At 41.8% G+C, this 17,025-nt stretch overlaps 1 protein-coding gene across 2 annotated transcripts in view; it reads left to right on the top strand.

Moving 5' to 3' along the window:
- The first annotated feature begins 261 nt into the window (after positions 1–261).
- Positions 262–17,025, top strand: part of LOC116523026 (very long-chain acyl-CoA synthetase-like) — a 39,889-nt gene continuing 23,125 nt past the window's right edge. The window contains exons 1-5 of one of the 2 annotated variants that reach the window (XM_032238177.1): positions 262–815; positions 6,465–6,674; positions 7,370–7,528; positions 8,407–8,531; positions 9,909–10,103. In XM_032238177.1, the coding sequence (XP_032094068.1) occupies positions 338–815; positions 6,465–6,674; positions 7,370–7,528; positions 8,407–8,531; positions 9,909–10,103 (1,167 nt within the window). In that variant the 5' untranslated portion in view covers positions 262–337. The remainder of the gene's footprint in view (positions 816–6,464; positions 6,675–7,369; positions 7,529–8,406; positions 8,532–9,908; positions 10,104–17,025) is intronic. The other variant, XM_032238178.1, reaches the window with a different exon arrangement.

Raw genomic sequence — 17,025 nt, 5'->3', positions numbered from 1 at the left:
CAAGTTTTTTGGAAAGATGTGGACAAGGAAAACTATTATGAAGGTGAATTGTTAAGATCCCCATTAATTAACCAGGACATTTTCATTCAGGCTTTGTTTTAACCCTCAGGTGAGTAGACCCATGCTATCCTCAGCAAAGAACTAGACAAGAATCCAAGAAAGCATTTGATGAGGGTTAAAATTTACTGGCAGGCACCCAAGGACGCTTCTGCAAGGGAGGAGAAGGAAGGGGGGAGGAGCAAAAAGCTCTCCCTTCATTGCTATTTGTTTTCATTCTACACAACTGCCAGCGTGTGCCTGTTGCTTCCAGAGTGCTGGATCTCACCAGTGTGTAGACATGCTTCATTTTTATACAATTTTGCTGGGGGGTTTGATCCTTGTCCCTCTCCTGGCCAATATTTTTTTGCCTTATCTTTGGCTGGACCTACGCTTTTTTTTCTCTCTCTTGTGGTCGGGATACAAATCTCAAAAGAGTTTGCAGCGTAATCCACCATTTACCTTCCTGGACTCTTTTTTACACAAGGTCCTGAAACATCCAGAGAAGCCTTTCATTCTCTTTGAAGATGAAATTTATTCCTATCATGACATTGACAAACGTAGCAATCAAATGGCTAGAGTGCTGAAGGACTATGTGAGGCTGAAAGAAGGGGAAACCATGGCTGTTTTCTTGAAGAATATCCCTGCCTATATCTGGATCTGGATGGGCTTGGAGAAGATCGGCTGCACCATGGCATGCATCAATTATAACATCCGATTAAAATCTTTGTTGCATGTGTTGAAAACCTGCAATGCCAAAGTGCTTCTGACAACCCCAGGTGAGCTAAACCAAGCAGTTATGTCTACTGGTAATGAAATGTATATTTTCACTATGGCTCAGAGGCTGCTTGATTTCAGATCTCTCAAGAGTGGGGAATCACAGTGATCTTTGATCTTCGTGTTTGCTTTAATGAGCTCCTTTGTATTATACACATATATCTGACTCAGCAGCTGCATTTGTTTCCTGATTCTGTAAAGTTGTAAAAAAAGGATTCCCATCTGAAGAATAATCAAGGGTATACAGTTCAGTTCAAAATCTCTAGGGATTCTAGAAATTGAATTCTCCTTACCGTCTGAGTTAATTCACTTTGCCTAGAATTTACTCCATCTCAGTTTTGTGACAGAAAAGATAGCAGATGAAGATGTTTTCTCTTTTACCCTGGTTTTGATCTGATTTCACCACCTACTTGTTTACTTTCAAGTTTTGTGCAGTAGGCTGCTGAATTCAAAACCTTAGTTAGCTATCAAACTATTTGCTCTTTTTCAAAAGAATGATTCAATAACTTAAAACTTGTTTCATATATATATATATATATATATATATATATATATATATATATATATATATATATATATATATATATATATATATTTGTTATATTTGTGCTGATAAATCAATAAAGGAATAAATAAAAGATATATATGTAAGTATGTATGTATGTATGTATGTATGTATGTATGTATGTATGTATGTATTTCTTCATGGGGAAAAAACAGTGAAGTTCATGGAAAGAGAAAAGAAAAAAAAATACTGTGAAAGCAATTTAGAAAACATTTTGCCTGAAAATAAAAGAGAGCAATTTAATATTTCAACTTAATGCCAAAAAAAAAAAAAAGTAGAAATGAATGTAACAGAAAGAAAGAACACTAATAATGTTTTGCAATCTCATCTGAATAGACCATTACCACAATAACATGCCTTTTCCTATTTGCAAGAAGCTATAACCAAACATGTCTGGACATTTTTCCGCTGTCAAATTCTTTTCATCTCCTGCCTGAGGGGGAGACAAGGAAGTCTTCAGGGGGATACTTACGTAACAGTACATCAGTGCTCCAAGTGTATAGATCCTTGCTATTGCTTCTGCTGATCAGACGAGCTGATGTATTTCTGGCTGGGCAGAGATATTTCAAACTTTGGATGAAGCAATTTTCCTTTTTAATCCATGATGTTTGGAAAGCCAGTTTCCTAACAGTGAGAACCACCACTCACCCACTCCCAGGTCTCTGGACTTATGTATCTAAAAGTAAATTATTCATGCAGTGACAAGATGCAAAATACCATGCTTTTCTTTTTATTTTTGATAGGTGAATGGCCCTGATGTGAGGTCCCTTATGCCAGTGGTCCCCAACCTTTTTATCGCCGCGGACCAGTCAGCCTTTGATAATTTTACCGTGGCCCGCTGAGCGCGCGCAGGGGTGGGGGGGCGTTGTTCGCGATGAAACATTGATTGTTTATATATCAGATTGTTTTGATTAAACAACTTTTATTTTATTGTATTTAAACATGCCTTACAAAATAAAATACAATTACATAAATATAAAGTGCAAGGCTACGCTACTAGCGCTGTCAATGCTAGCCCTACGTAACTGCGCAGGCGCTCTTAGGTTTTTTTCAGGAATCGGCCAGCGCTGAAGCGCTGAAAAGGAATGAGAAGGGCGGCGCTGGACACAGGGGGGCGGTGGGCCGCTGGTGACGTCAGAGTGCCACCAGCGGTCCAGTAACACCCCTTGTGCCAGTTAGCCCTAATTTGCATACAGAAAGAAACTATGGCCCCCGGCCGCTGCAGCGATCATGGCCCCTGGCCGCTGCAGCGATCATGGCCCCCGGCCGCTGCAGCGATCATGGCCCCCGGCCGCTGCGCGGCCCGGTGCCAGGTACTCCACGGCCCGGCACCGGTCCGCGGACCGGGGGTTGGGGATCACTGCCTTATGCAATGTCCCTACAGGAGATAACGATCACATCATATATACTCTTATTAGAATTAGGACTCTTCCTCATGGTCATATTAGCTTTCGTTCCTGCATTCCTTGAATAAGGAGATAAGTATGCTGACATAAAGGGTGTTGCCCTGATAGCTTAGCTCAGGGGTTTCCACAGGCACCAACAAAATGAAATGAGGGCTGTGAGGAAAGTGACTCTGAGGGGTCCTTGGTGCTCTCAGAGTTTGGTTGTTGTTTTTTCACTACCCAAATTAGGTAACATCATCAGTGCTACTAAGCATTATGGATGGCACTGATGATGTTATCTAGTTTGGGTAATAAAGCATCTGCAGAAAACAAGCAAGCTTAGGGAGCACCAGGGACCTCTCATTTGAACTCTGAGCTACAAATATTCTCCTTTATTGGTACCATTTATGGGCCTCAAACACTTCAGAAAGCACGCAAACGGGGAAAATTTGCTTGCAGGCACACTTCCACTATTGGCACTGATGAAGTTACCTAGTTTGGGTATGAAATGTTTACAAGAAAACAGCTAAGCTGAGAGAGCACCAAAGGTTTAAACTCTGAGCTACAAATATTCTCTTTACTGATTCCTTTTACATCTATTGGATACATGTTCAAAAAGGACAGAGTTTTGATCATTCCATCACATCCGCTATTTTAATGTGAGTCCTATTTCTGACCTTGTTCTGCCTCAGCGATAAGTAAGGCAACTGATAATACCCTTCAGACCTAAATCTGGAATAATCCATATTATTGGACAATTGGTCAATTGGCTTGTCTGCATTTCCTTCCCATTCCACATTACCTGCCAGTGGAAAAAACAACTCACCATTTGATGAAGTAATTTGAGTGACTTTGGACCAATGCTAAGGGTTCCTTTCAGCTTTCTCCCATAGCATTATCTGAAATGCTTCTATCTAGACAGTTTTGAAATGGCCCAAAGCAAATGTCAGAATTCACTAGTCAAAAAAGTGTCCTCACGCAGGCTTTGGCTGAGTAGTCTGGAGTAAGCGAGTAGCACCTTCTCTGCAGATTGTGCTCAACTTCTCTGATAGGCACAGCAGAAGATGTGCCACTTCAAGGAGCACAGTACTTGGTGTAATATAAGTTCCTTTCACTATAATAACTTGTAGACACAATTCTCATGTCTATGATATGAACTTTGTGGCTAATAAAATGTGTTGTCCTTATAGGTCTGAAAATGAATATTCTGAAAATGATGGCCTGTGATGGGATTTTGCTGCTTTAAGGGATTGCAGTCTGATGCTGCTGTCAATCTTATTGACAGGAAGTCAACAGATATTTCCAAATTCTCAATTTGGTCTGTCTTGACAAGACTTGGGTTCAGGTGCAGAATATGACTTTGCTAGATAATTTTTGTGTATGTGAAATAATAAGATAGAGCCACTTAAAACAGTTAATTGCCATCAATCAACATGGTTGCCCCGCTCCTTCTTTATAATGGGATTCTTTAGCCTAGCCTTCCCATATTTTGATAGACTCTTGTCTTGCATTTTTCATCCTTGAAGTTGGGCTACTGCTGATTGTTGAGAAAGCTAGCATCTCTTCCCTGAGAAAGTATGATTTCCAACTTTTCCTCAGATCCATTCATGTTCCAACACATCCTTCCCACACTCCAAAGTAACCTCAGCTTTGGAGATCAAAGTTGAAGCATGATACAACCTTAAGGATTGGTTCAGGAATGCATACTGCAGTGACATGCAGTCAGGGGAGGCAGAGCCTCACCACTGTCAACATGAAAAAAATGTAAAAGGAAAAAGGCAAGAGCTGAGGTCAGGCTGAGCTAGTTGCTGCCAGAGTCACAGTGGATGACTGCTTAGTGCTTAACTGTTTAAAAATGCCTCTAAAAAAGCGCCCTCTACAGGAAAAGGCAGGAGAATGAGGTGCCTCATCTACTCTGACTTTAGGCATTTTATGATCACACGAGCAGAGTTAAGCAAGGGTTAAAAGCCGAAAAATTCCTGACATAGATGAGGCACATCGTTCTCCTGCCTCCTCCTGTAGATGGTGCTTTTTTAGAGGCTTTTTAAAACAGTTAAGCAGAGTCATCCATGGTGACTCTGGCAGCAACTAGCTCAGCCTGACCTCAGCTTTTGCCTTTTTTCTTTTACATCTTTTTTCTTTTCATGATGGCAGGCAAGAGCAGAGTTGAAATCCTCTCTGAAACAGCTGGAAAAGGTACATGTGGGTTGGAGGCAGGGGGAGGAATTCAAACTTCATCCTCCTGGTGCAGGGCTTTGGGCAAAGGCTGGAGGGAAGTGCTCTCCCTCCCCAAGTGTAGTTTGATTGCTGGCAGAGCCACGTTGTCTTTTCAAACCTGTAATCAGTGAAGCTGGGCTGGATCCTTCCGGGGCTTGGGGAAAGTGTGTGTGCTCCAGTATGGCTCTTTGACTGGCTTCCTGCCTCCTCCTGTGGTCTCCCTGACTCCCTCCAATCCAACTTTGTGTGTGTGTTTGTGTGTGTGTTTGAGAGCGGGGAGGGAGGGAGAGAGGGAAGAAGGAGGGGAAGGGAGAAGAAAAAGAAAAAGAATGAAGGAAACTTATTTTGCAAAGGAGAAAAACAAATGCTGTTGTTTTAAATCGAAACTGAGCATGACTGGCTGTGGAATTCTGGGAGTTGAAGTCCACAAGTCTAAAAAAATTTGTGTCAGTGCCTCACCAGCCATAAACCTCACTGCACATCACTGGCATACTGTACCTACTCTAATCTTCCTTTAAATACAGGGACCTCTTTTGTTTCTTCACAAATATTATACTACTATACTTGGGTATAATAATAAGCTGCTGCCAAACTAGCCAGGTATGGCCACCTCCCTGAACGTGGGTTGGTGGTGATAGTACTGCTATGTTATAAAATATATTACAGGTGGCAGATGCATATTTGGTGCTTCCTGCAACATCTGGTTGCCCAAATCATTGTCTAAGGACTAGAAGGGCAGTTCTTTTGAATGACTGTAAATATCTAACGTAAAAAAGCTCTGAAAACTTCCTTAATTTTAGATATATTTTAAAATAATTCAAAATATAGCAACATAAAGTAAAAACTGAACTGTCTAATGCTTTTAATACAAAATTTATCTGGTAGTTGGCGAGCAAAAAACACTTTGGAGGAATGTTTTCTATACTTTGCCATCACTCGGAACCTCTACAATTACATTGACCAGAGATAATGGATTTACTGAAGTGGTGGAATTATATTTCTAGAATACTGCCATATAATCCTAATATTGTAAGAATGTAAATAGGAAAATGCACACTCCTGCAGTTGAGAAAGTTAATTATAATTCATTCTAGTGGAATGGAAGGGCATCCAGAATTAAATAAACCAATAGAGTTGATAATGTCCTTAAAAACTTTTAAGTCTTGATTCTAATTCAGTGAAACACTACAGGAAACCTCTGTGAAAAAGAGGCCTGAATCTCCTAACTCATAAAACTGCAAGAGTGATTCAGTCAAGAAGCAATTAGACATTGTGATATATGGAAAGGCAATTCAGAAAGATTTGAATTGATTTATCTATAACCAACAACTAAAACCAAGAATTTGCCCATGATTCATTCATGAGCTATGAAATAAACAAGCTCAACTCAAGTGGAATTTTAATTTATTATTGCTTGCCTATGTGCAGAATAATGTAATTAGCAAAATAAGGGTAGGAAATAAGATCTTCATTCTTCTTTTCAGATTTTAAAAATGCAATTGAAGATGTTCTGCCTGATTTAAAAGATGAAGGGTTACAAGTTTTCTATCTCAGTGATGATTCCCCCTCTGATGGTGTAGAGGCATTACTTGGACAGATTAAACTGAGTTCAGATGAACCTGTGCCTGCTTCCTACAGAGCCAATGTCACAATTAATTCTATATCTCTGTACATTTTTACTTCTGGAACCACAGGTAAGAAGAAACAATTTTGGAATGTGCTAACTGTCTGAATGACTAAAGAGAAAGTCTAGGAATCTCTGAATATCTCTCTATTTGAAGACTGGTTTGTCCATATTCAAGAAGAATGAAACAGTTGTGCATTATGTCAAGTGAAAAATAGCATTACCTTGGCAATCTGCAGTGCAGGACCATATCTGAAACTCTTTTTTGCAACTTTTAAAATAACCTCTACCTACTTGCTTTCTGTCATTCTGAGATAGGAAACACAAAAACTTGACTTCAAATAGGCTTAATATAATATAATTTATTTAAAAACTACCTGAAAAAAATCCCTCTCAAGATAAGGGAAATTCTCTGCTATAAAATCACAATCATCACCATCAACAGACTGTGGCCTTGAGTTACCCACAAAATCTTAAATGACTATATAGATGATGTTAATTAAAGCATTATCAAATCTCCTTTCAGCTAAGCTTGACCCCTGGTGATTATATGGAATCTTGCTGTTGTTTTCTTAGCAACTTACATAAGTAGTTTGCCAGGATCTTTTTGGCACATTCTAAGATTCTTTTACATCTCTGGTGGTCTCCCATTCAATTCAATTAGTAATTAGGACTTATGCATTTTAGCTTTTTGGAACGTCAAGATTGAATAGGTGCTGCTCCATAGCTAGAATGTTCCTTATGTTCCCTTCCTTTTCTTTTAAGGACTACCAAAAGCTGCTATCATCAACCAAATGAAGCTGCTCATGATATCCAATTTATTTTTCTTATGTGACATCAATGCCAAGGATATTATCTACACTCCGTTGCCACTGTACCATTCGGCTGCGCTTCTTGTTGGAATTGGAGGATGCATAGATGTTGGTATGTACCACCTATGCATCAATAAGTACATGAGCACTGTACTTATTGTACAGTGCAAGTAATACAAGTAGGGGGAAAGAAAGGAAGAGAGTTAGAATACATGAATAGTTTGTTTAACTTATTTTTAAAAAATGATTTGTAAGTTGTTTTGACTCAGAAATCTCTGATTACTGGATTGTCTAAACATGGATAATGAAAAAGAAAGAAATATGTTGTACACTTTTCATTTCATATACCTAAATACGGAATTAATAAACAAATATAGTCCAAATAGGAAAAATGGTCAAAACAGCATCAAAAATGAAGGACACCACTCACATTCTGGATCATCCCAATCAGGTTTCTTCCAGAAGTATTTAGATTACAAATTCCCAGAATCTGCAAACTAAATATCTAATCCCACAATTTGAAAAAAAAAATGAAAAAGAAAAAGAGGGGGAGAGAATTTAAATGTGAAAAAAATGTGCCTTCAGGAAAACACAATGAGTCATTTGTTCAGAGTAATCAACAAACAAAAACACAGGATTTGATTTTTCAAAAGTATTCTTTAGTGGCCATATTTTATTTGGAAGAAATAACAGCTGTCAGATCTGCAAAATGCTTATCATTCCTTCAACCCACACTGGTTTTCTAATGAAAACAATCTTCTATTTGGAATTCATTCTTCAAGATACTGTTTTTAGCACTGAGTCGAGGAGATGGTGGTTTTTCGCAGGCCTAAAATATAGGAGAAATTCCAAATCCCATACTTTAATTTAATTTGATGGTATTTAAGTCTGTTGTTCCACTTGTTCCACTTTTTGATTGGAACATATTTTTTTCTGTTGCTTCATTATATTATGACATACAACCTTATTTGTTTTGTTTTTTTTCATAAGGAGCTACATGTGTTTTAGGGTCGAAGTTCTCTGTTTCAAATTTCTGGAATGACTGCAGGCGATATCAGGTTTCTGTAATCCAATATGTGGGCGAAACAATGCGCTATTTATGTAATGCACCAAAGGTAATCAGAAAAGGCATATAAGTAAAGTAATAAATAGATTAATGAATAAATAAATTTGGTGAGTGGGATAGGAAGAAGAAGAGATGAAGAATTTCAAAGAATGAAAATGAATCATTCTGCCATTTTCCTTGTACCTTGGGAATATAACTTTATTATGCATACATAAATACTCAATTTACATATTAACTTCTGCATTCATACATTCCTGAAAACCCTGCCCTTTCTAATCTCACAACTTGGAAATTAGGCTTTAAACTACCTCCAATGACCTCAGTAGAGATTTATTTTGAAGACCTATTGTGTCTGTTATTTGTTTTGAGGAACAATCTTTCAGTCTCCAATAGCACCTTTGTTCAAAAATGCCCCTCCAGCTACCTTGAGGCCTTGACATTTCTCCCTTGATCACAATGGAGTTCTCTTTTAAAATAACATTGTACTTTACACCTACAGTTTTGGGGTGGGGGTTAGGGGATAAGGATTAGTCCTTAGGAGGGGAGGAGAACCTATGCAGCTATAAGCTTGAAGGAGTATATTTACAATTTTGCCTAAAAATATATCTTCTTTGCAGTCAGATGCTGGTATGAAAGAAGAGGGAGAGGTAGTGTTCAAATTGTGATATAAGTCACGATGGTTGTAAACTGAGTCACTATATGATTTTATGATTTTATGATCTTTTCCATAGCATTGCTAAGCAAATGGCAAACCCATGGCTTACTTTAGGACAGTTTTTGCAAGAAACTGGCAGTAAACCTTGATTTCTGGGAAAACTGTTGTAAATCATGGTCATGTAACCATGGTTTACTGCAAGCAGCCATAAATATGAACTAATAAGTCAGTGCCCAAAATTTGGTCATATGACCAAGGGGTGCAGATAATAAGTAGCTTTTGGGGAGTCTGTTGTAACTTAAAATGGTCATCAAACAACTGGTTGTAAGTGGAGGACAAGCTGTATTTTCTTTTGGCTCAGACTAAAAAATGTAGGAGGCAGGGAGAATGGGTGAGATCTTAAAGAATGGTTGGAACTTGATGGGAATCTAATAGAAAGCACAGAATTTCTCATATGCTGCATTCAAACTGCAGGCATAAGATTTTCCGGTCTTGATCTATGTCCACCAAACATCACTGCAACCATTCCAGCCAATTTAGAATTAGGGTGTGCAATATGCATGTGCAAAAAGTTACTAGCAAAGTCACCTAATATGGTGCATGTTTTTCCTATGCACCCTTACCTACCGTAATGTAGCAATCAAGCCAAGATGTTTTAGGAATAAAAAGAATAATGTTTGACTCCTATTTAGCATAGATGACAAAGAAAGTATATATTAATAAACGTTATTGAATGCTGTAAAGATTCTCTTGTTAATCCTTCTCTTGCAGAAGGACAATGATCGTGATCATAGTGTGAGACTGGCCCTAGGCAATGGCATGAGGAAAGAGGTCTGGAAAGAATTTCTGTGTCGATTTGGATGCCTGAAGATCTATGAGTTCTATGGAGCTACAGAAGGCAATCTTGGCTTTATTAACTACATTGGGAAAGTTGGAGCTATAGGAAGAATTAGCTACCTCTATAAGGTAACGAAATTAAACTGGGATGTTGCAGACATATTAATGAGAATCTAGGAAGTTGATGGATTAAAATACAATCCCAGTTACCATTGCAGCATCTTCAATTTAGAATTATTGCTTGAACTTTGATTCTTATAATTCAAGTCTCCTTGAAGATTATAAGAATTGTTTTGTCCGGAAAAGTGATATATTACTTTTCTGATGTTAGATCTGGCTGAACCCACCTTTTCAATATCTATATCAGTGTTTCTTGGCAACTTTAAGATGGATGGACTGATTGTGGAATTCTGGGAGTTGAAGTCTACCCATCTTAAAACTGCCAAGGTTAAGAAACATAGTACGTGGATGCTAAAAGAAGCTTTTAGTTTTAAATGGACAAAGTATTGTTTGAAATGCAATATACGTGACATACATGTTACGAAATATCAGTCTTGGCAACTGAAGTATTCCCAGTATGGGGCCATCTTCCTACATGATGAAATAATACTGTTGAGCATAATCATAATCTAGAGCAGTGGTTCCCAACCTTTTTTTTGGCCATGCCCCACCTAAGGATCTCTAAAATCCTGATGCCTCCCCCCCCCTCATGACCTATAATTCTTACTTTACTCAAAAAGTGAATTCTACTCATGTGGAGGAAGCCTAAAAGGCCATTAATTTGGTTTAAATAAGGTTCAAATTGCCCCCATTAAAAATTAAATTGCCCCCCTGTGGGCCGTGGGCCCTGCATTGAGGTTGTCATATTTATACACAACTAAATATAACCATCTCTCTTTTTCCAGTTATCTCTTATTTTTGGCAGGAATATTTGCAGGGCCGGATTTAGATGAAAAGAGGCCCTAGGCTATTCCACTTATGAGGCCCTTTCACCTCCCATTTTTAAGTTTGTAAATTACATGAGGGACAATAAAATATATCATTACTGTGATATATCAATATATATCAATATATATATAGCTGGCCTCCCGACGGAGGGCGGCTCTGCTCTGCGGCAAAGGCAGCGAGGCCAGCCGCCTCCCTTGCTGCGCTCAGCTGCCCGGCTCGGCCCCCTTGCCCTTACCTGCCTGGCCGCTGGTGGGCTCCACGTCAATGGGGCGGCTACTGGGAGCAGCCGCGCCTCTCGCCCGACCGCCGGTGCCAGGAACGTGGGCAGGCTCCCCAACTGCCGCGGCGCTGGAACAATTCTTAACCAATACATTTTTATGTTTGTTTATTAGTCATTTGCGTAGAATTTCTCCTTATTTTTGGTTCAGTGTTTTAGTGTTCACTGTTTTTAGAATAGTGTAATTTTAATTTTGCTAACAATTTGAATGTAGGCCCCTCTTGATCTTGAGGTCCTAAGCTGAAGCCTAGTTAGCCTATAGGAAAATCCACCCCTGAATATTTGTTTGTTTATATTTCATATAACTAAACCACCCATCTCCCTTTAAGAGGGACTCTTTATGTTAATAAGATCTTAATAGGTTAGTTTAATCTCTATAAATAATAATGATTTTTTAATAGCCCCAAATTTCCAACAACCCTGTAGCAGTATGTCAGCTTCCAGAACTGAAGTCAAGCATATTTGAAGCACAACTAAATCATTGGGATAATATATTATACCACATAATAATATTTAACATTTGTTTACACTGAAATGTGTTACTGACCCTCCATAATCACTATAACAATTCTGTAAAGGATACAATATTATTATTTCAGACAAATAGATAACAAACATGAAAAAGGAAAATGAGATTTGAATCAAACACCTTGTGATTAGTAGCTTGAGGTCTTTGAGATAATATTATATAGATCCATCAATTATGATTTCCTATTCTGGCTTCATGGCTTATCTTTGCTTCTACTTGCTTTAGTTAAATTATTTGGGCAAATGTGACAGGAGAACTGGGATACAATTATACCTACACCAGTGATAAGACCATGATTATGGAAAGGGGCACTTTGTTCCATTAAAGGAGTGACATCCCTATTTGGAAGAACCCAGAGAGAGAGTTTTTAACTCCATGATCTGAACCAATATTATTATCATATTATGTTATGGAATAAAGCCCAGCCTTCCATGAGTCATGGTGAGATTTCACACATCTTTGATACATTGTTCCACCTCCTCCTCCTCCTCCTCCTCCTCCTCCTCCTCCTCCTCCTCCTCCTCCTCCTCCTCCTCCTCCTCCTCCTCCCAAATTATTAGCCATTATAGCAGCTCTTACATTGATGTACAAGTTATTGTTAATGATCACAACCAAGATCTTTTCTGGTGTAAAGCTTCCAAACTATGATTTTTACATCTTGCTGTTTAAATATAATGTTTTAGATTTAGATTTAGATTTTAATAGCATTTATAGGCCGCCCTTTTCCCTGAGGGGACTCAGGGCGGCTTACAATAACAAGGAAGGGGAGTGAAGACAAAACATAAAAAGAAATGTGCAATAACTGAAAAATACTAAAAACACAACATTCTCTCAGCATTCGGGAGGGGCGGAAGAGTTTATCCCCAGGCCTGACGGGCTAGCCAGATCTTGAGGGCTGTACGGAAGGCCTGGACTGTGGTCAGGGTACGAATCTCCACGGGGAGATTGTTCCATAGCGTCGGAGCAGCAGCTGAGAAGGCTCTCCTCCGGGTAGTCGCCAGTCGGCACTGACTGGCGGATGGAATACGGAGGAGGCCCGCTCTATGCGATCTGATGGGACGCAGGGAGGTTATTGGCAGAAGGCGGTCTCTCAAATAGTCAGATCCACTACCATGGAGCGCTTTATGGGTGGTAAGTAAGACCTTGAATTGCACCCGGAGATCCACAGGCAGCCAGCGCAGCTCGCGGAGGATAGGTGTTATGTGGGCGAACCGAGGTGCGCCCACAATCACTCGCGCGGCCGCGTTCTGTACTAGCTGAAGTCTCCGGGTGCTCTTCAAGGGCAGCCCCATGTAGAGCACGTTGCAGTATTCCAGCTTAGAGATCACAAGGGCTCGAGTGACTGTCGTGAGAGCCTCCCGATTCAGGTAGGGCCGCAACTGGCGCACCAGGCGAACCTGGGCAAATGCCCCCCTGGTCACAGCCGATAGATGGTGATCAAAACTCAGCTGTGGATCCAGGAGGACTCCCAAGTTGCGGACCCTATCTGAGGGGTATAAATTTTGTCCCCCCAGCCTGATTGATGGTACGGTGGTCAAATTATTGGGAGGAAAACACAACAGCCACTCGGTCTTGTCTGGGTTGAGCACCAGTTTGTTTGCTCTCATCCAGTCTTTAACAGCTTCCAGACCCTGTTCCATCACGTCCACCGCTTCATTGAGTTGGCACGGGGCGGACAGATACAGTTGAGTATCGTCCGCATATTGGTGATACTTTATCCCGTGCCTCCGAATGATCTCGCCCAGCGGTTTCATGTATATGTTAAATAGGAGGGGGGACAAGACCGACCCCTGTGGCACCCCACATGTTAGGGGCCTCGGGGACGATCTCTGCCCACCCACCAACACCGACTGCGACCTGTCCGAGAGGTAGGAGGAGAACCACTGCAAAACAGTGCCGCCCACTCCCACCTCCCGCAGTCGTCGCAGAAGGATACCATGGTCGATGGTATCGAAAGCCGCTGAGAGGTCAAGGAGAACCAGGATGGACGCAAAGCCTCCATCCCTAGCTCTCCAGAGATCATCGGTCAATGCGACCAAAGCAGTTTCTGTGCTGTAACCTGGTCGGAAGCCGGACTGGAAGGGGTCAAGATAGTTTGCTTCCTCCAAGGTACGCTGAAGCTGGAGGGCCACCACTTTCTCAACAACCTTCCCCACATAGGGAAGGTTGGAGACTGGACGGTAGTTATTAAGAATAGCTGGATCCAGAGACGGTTTCTTCAGAAGGGGTCTCACCACCGCTGCCTTAAGCTCGGTGGGAAAATGCCCCTCCCGAAGAGATGCCACAGCAACCGCTTGGATCCAGCCTCGTGTCACCTCACTGCTGTTGGCAACCAGCCAGGAGGGACACGGGTCCAGTACACAAGTGGAGGTACTCACAGCTCGCATAGCCTTGTCCACATCCCCAGAGGCAACTTCCTGAAACTCAACCCAGAGATGGTTTGCCAAGTCTTTCCCCTGTGTCTCAGCTGGCTCTGCAAGAGTGGAGTCCAGGTCCGCTCGAAACCGGGCAACTTTGTCCGCCAAGAACTGAACATACTCCTCAGCCTTACCCTGTAAGGGGTCCCCCGTCTCCCTCCTATTTAGGAGGGAGCGGGTTATCCTAAACAGGGCGGCTGGGCGGGACTCGGCGGACGCTACCAAGGAGGCAATGTATGTTCTTTTTGCCGATCTTAGAGCGCGAGTATACTCCTTGGTGCATGCTGTTACAAGTGCCCGGTTCAATTCGGACCTGTCTAATCTCCACAGGTGCTCTAGGCGTTTCCTCCGGCGCTTTATCTCCCGGAGCTCCTCGGTGAACCAAGGAGGCCTCCGGGGGCCGCTGACCCGGAGGGGCCGTAGTGGCGCAATCCGGTTTAGAGACCCCGAAGCTGCCGAGTGCCAGGCAGCGACAAGGGTCTCAACCGAACTGTGGGCGAGAGTATCTGGAATAACCCCAAGCTCCGTCTGGAACCTAATGGGGTCCATCAGTCGCTTGGGGCGGAACCACCTGGTCGGTTCCTCCTCCCTACGGTGGGGGTTTGGCCTCCGGAAGTCTAGCCTCAGTAGGCAGTGGTCTGACCATGACAGGGGTATGATCTCATTACCCCTCAAACCAAGATCGTAACTCCACTGCTCCGAGAGGAATACGAGGTCGAGCGTGTGACCCGCTGAGTGGGTTGGGCCTCGAATTACCTGAGTCAAGCCCATGGCTGTCATGGAAGCCATGAACTCCTGCGCTCCGTCAGAGCGTTCACCGAGCGAAGGCAAGTTGAAATCCCCCAGAACTATAAGTCTAGGGAACTCAGCTGCCAGCTCGGCTACTGACTCGAGGAGCGAGGGGAGGGCTGCTGCAACGCAGTTGGGAGGCAGGTACGTAAGCAGCAGACCCACTTGACCCTTGAGGTCCAGCTTCACCAGCAGGGACTCACACCCGACAAGCTCCGGAGCAGGGATCCTACGAGGTACTAAAGACTCCCGGACTACAATAGCCACACCGCCACCCCTTCCCTGGGCTCTCGGCTGGTGTAGCACCTGAAATCCGGCTGGGCACATCTCTACGAGGGGGACTCCTCCCTCCGTGCCCAGCCATGTTTCAGTAATACATGCCAGGTCTGCGCCCTCATCAGTTATCAAGTCCCGGATGAGGGGGGCCTTATGAACCACAGACCTGGCATTTAGCGACAGCAGCCTGAGACCAGGGTCCTGATCACTCGCGCCATCTGACCTTGGAGTGGGACTCCTAGGGCCGGAAGGAGGGATCTCTGTAATATAGCGAACCCTCCTTCCCCAATGATGGCCTGCCCTAAAGTCCCCGCCGTATCTGCCTCTCCCTGTTATGACCGCAATGCTCCGACCCTCACCCGTGGATATAGCCCCCCCAACCACCCCAATGGTGGTTTTCCGGTTGAAGGGCAACTTTGTTCTCTCCCCGCCCCCCCCCCCAATCTTTTAACCGGTCCAGATTAGACTCTGGATTGGTTTCATTCTATCATACTGGATGTTGGTTACATCTTCCAGGTTTTTTTGTCATCAGCAGATTTGATAAACAGCTCATGAATTTGGTTAATCCAATCATTCATAAAAAAATTAACAAATATTGGCCCAAAACAGAACCCAGTAGGACCCTACCGCTTTCTGCTCTTTACATGCAAGTATGAAGCCAAGGTGGCGCAGTGGTTAAATGCAGCACTGCAGGCTACTGCTAGATCAGCAGGTCAGCGGTTCAAATCTCACCGGCTCAGGGTTGACTCAGCCTTCCATCCTTCCGAGGTGGGTAAAATGAGGACCCAGATTGTTGGGGGCAATATGCTGACTCTCTGTAAACCGCTTAGAGAGGCCTGAAAGGCCTATGAAGCGGTATATAAGTCTACTGCTATTGCTATTGCTATGAATGCTGAATCTCTGAGGTTAAGAAGACTCTGAATTGGTCTCATTCTATCATTTTGGATGTTGGTTGCATCTTCCAGTTTTTTTTGTCATCAGCAGATTTGATAAGCAGCTCATAGTTAATCCAATCATTCATAAAAAGATTGACTAATATTGGCCCAAAACAGAAAGTAGTAGGACTACCACTTTCTGTTCTTTACATGCAAATATGAATGCTGAATCTCTGAAGTTAAGAAATCAGGTAAATATATACACAACATTCTCTTTATTTTCTTTTATGAAGACATAGGACAATCATTTGTCTGAAATAATGTAGGGTTTCTTGGTTGAGCCGAGGGTTCAAGGTCCTTTCCAATTCTGTTGTTCTATTTTGTTATTTATCTGCCAATGTAATTGCTTTATTAAAGAAGAGACAATATTCTGGGGAATATCATGTTGATTCCTAGCAATCCTGACATTGTTTTCAAGATGCTTACAAAAGCCCTGTTTTATCATCTGCTCTAACAACTATTTAGATATTGTGTTAGGTCACTGGCTGATGATTATTGGAATCCTTTTTCTTGAATGAGGTGACAGAGTTCCTCTGGCGCCTTTGCAGTCCCAGGTTTTTTGCAAGTGGTTTGTCATTGCCTTTATCCTACACTTGAAAGACAATAACTGTCTGAAGTTATCCAGTTGATTTCCATTATTAAGGAATAGGTCACATATTAAAGAGTTCTCTCTTTTTTAAACTGGCCTTTCTAAAATTCATGGCATGTATTTAACTGAATATGTGCATATGTGTGTCTGTGTGTGTAATGTATATGTATATGTGTGTGTGTGTGTATGTGTGTGTGTGTGTGTGTGTATATATATATATATATATATAATTGCTAATTTTAATATATACATATATAAAATGTATATATTTAATGTATATATATGTGTGTG

Source organism: Thamnophis elegans, chromosome Z, assembly GCF_009769535.1.
Source record: "Thamnophis elegans isolate rThaEle1 chromosome Z, rThaEle1.pri, whole genome shotgun sequence".
Classification (NCBI taxonomy): domain Eukaryota; kingdom Metazoa; phylum Chordata; class Lepidosauria; order Squamata; family Colubridae; genus Thamnophis; species Thamnophis elegans.
This window is presented reverse-complemented; position numbering and strand designations above follow the sequence as displayed.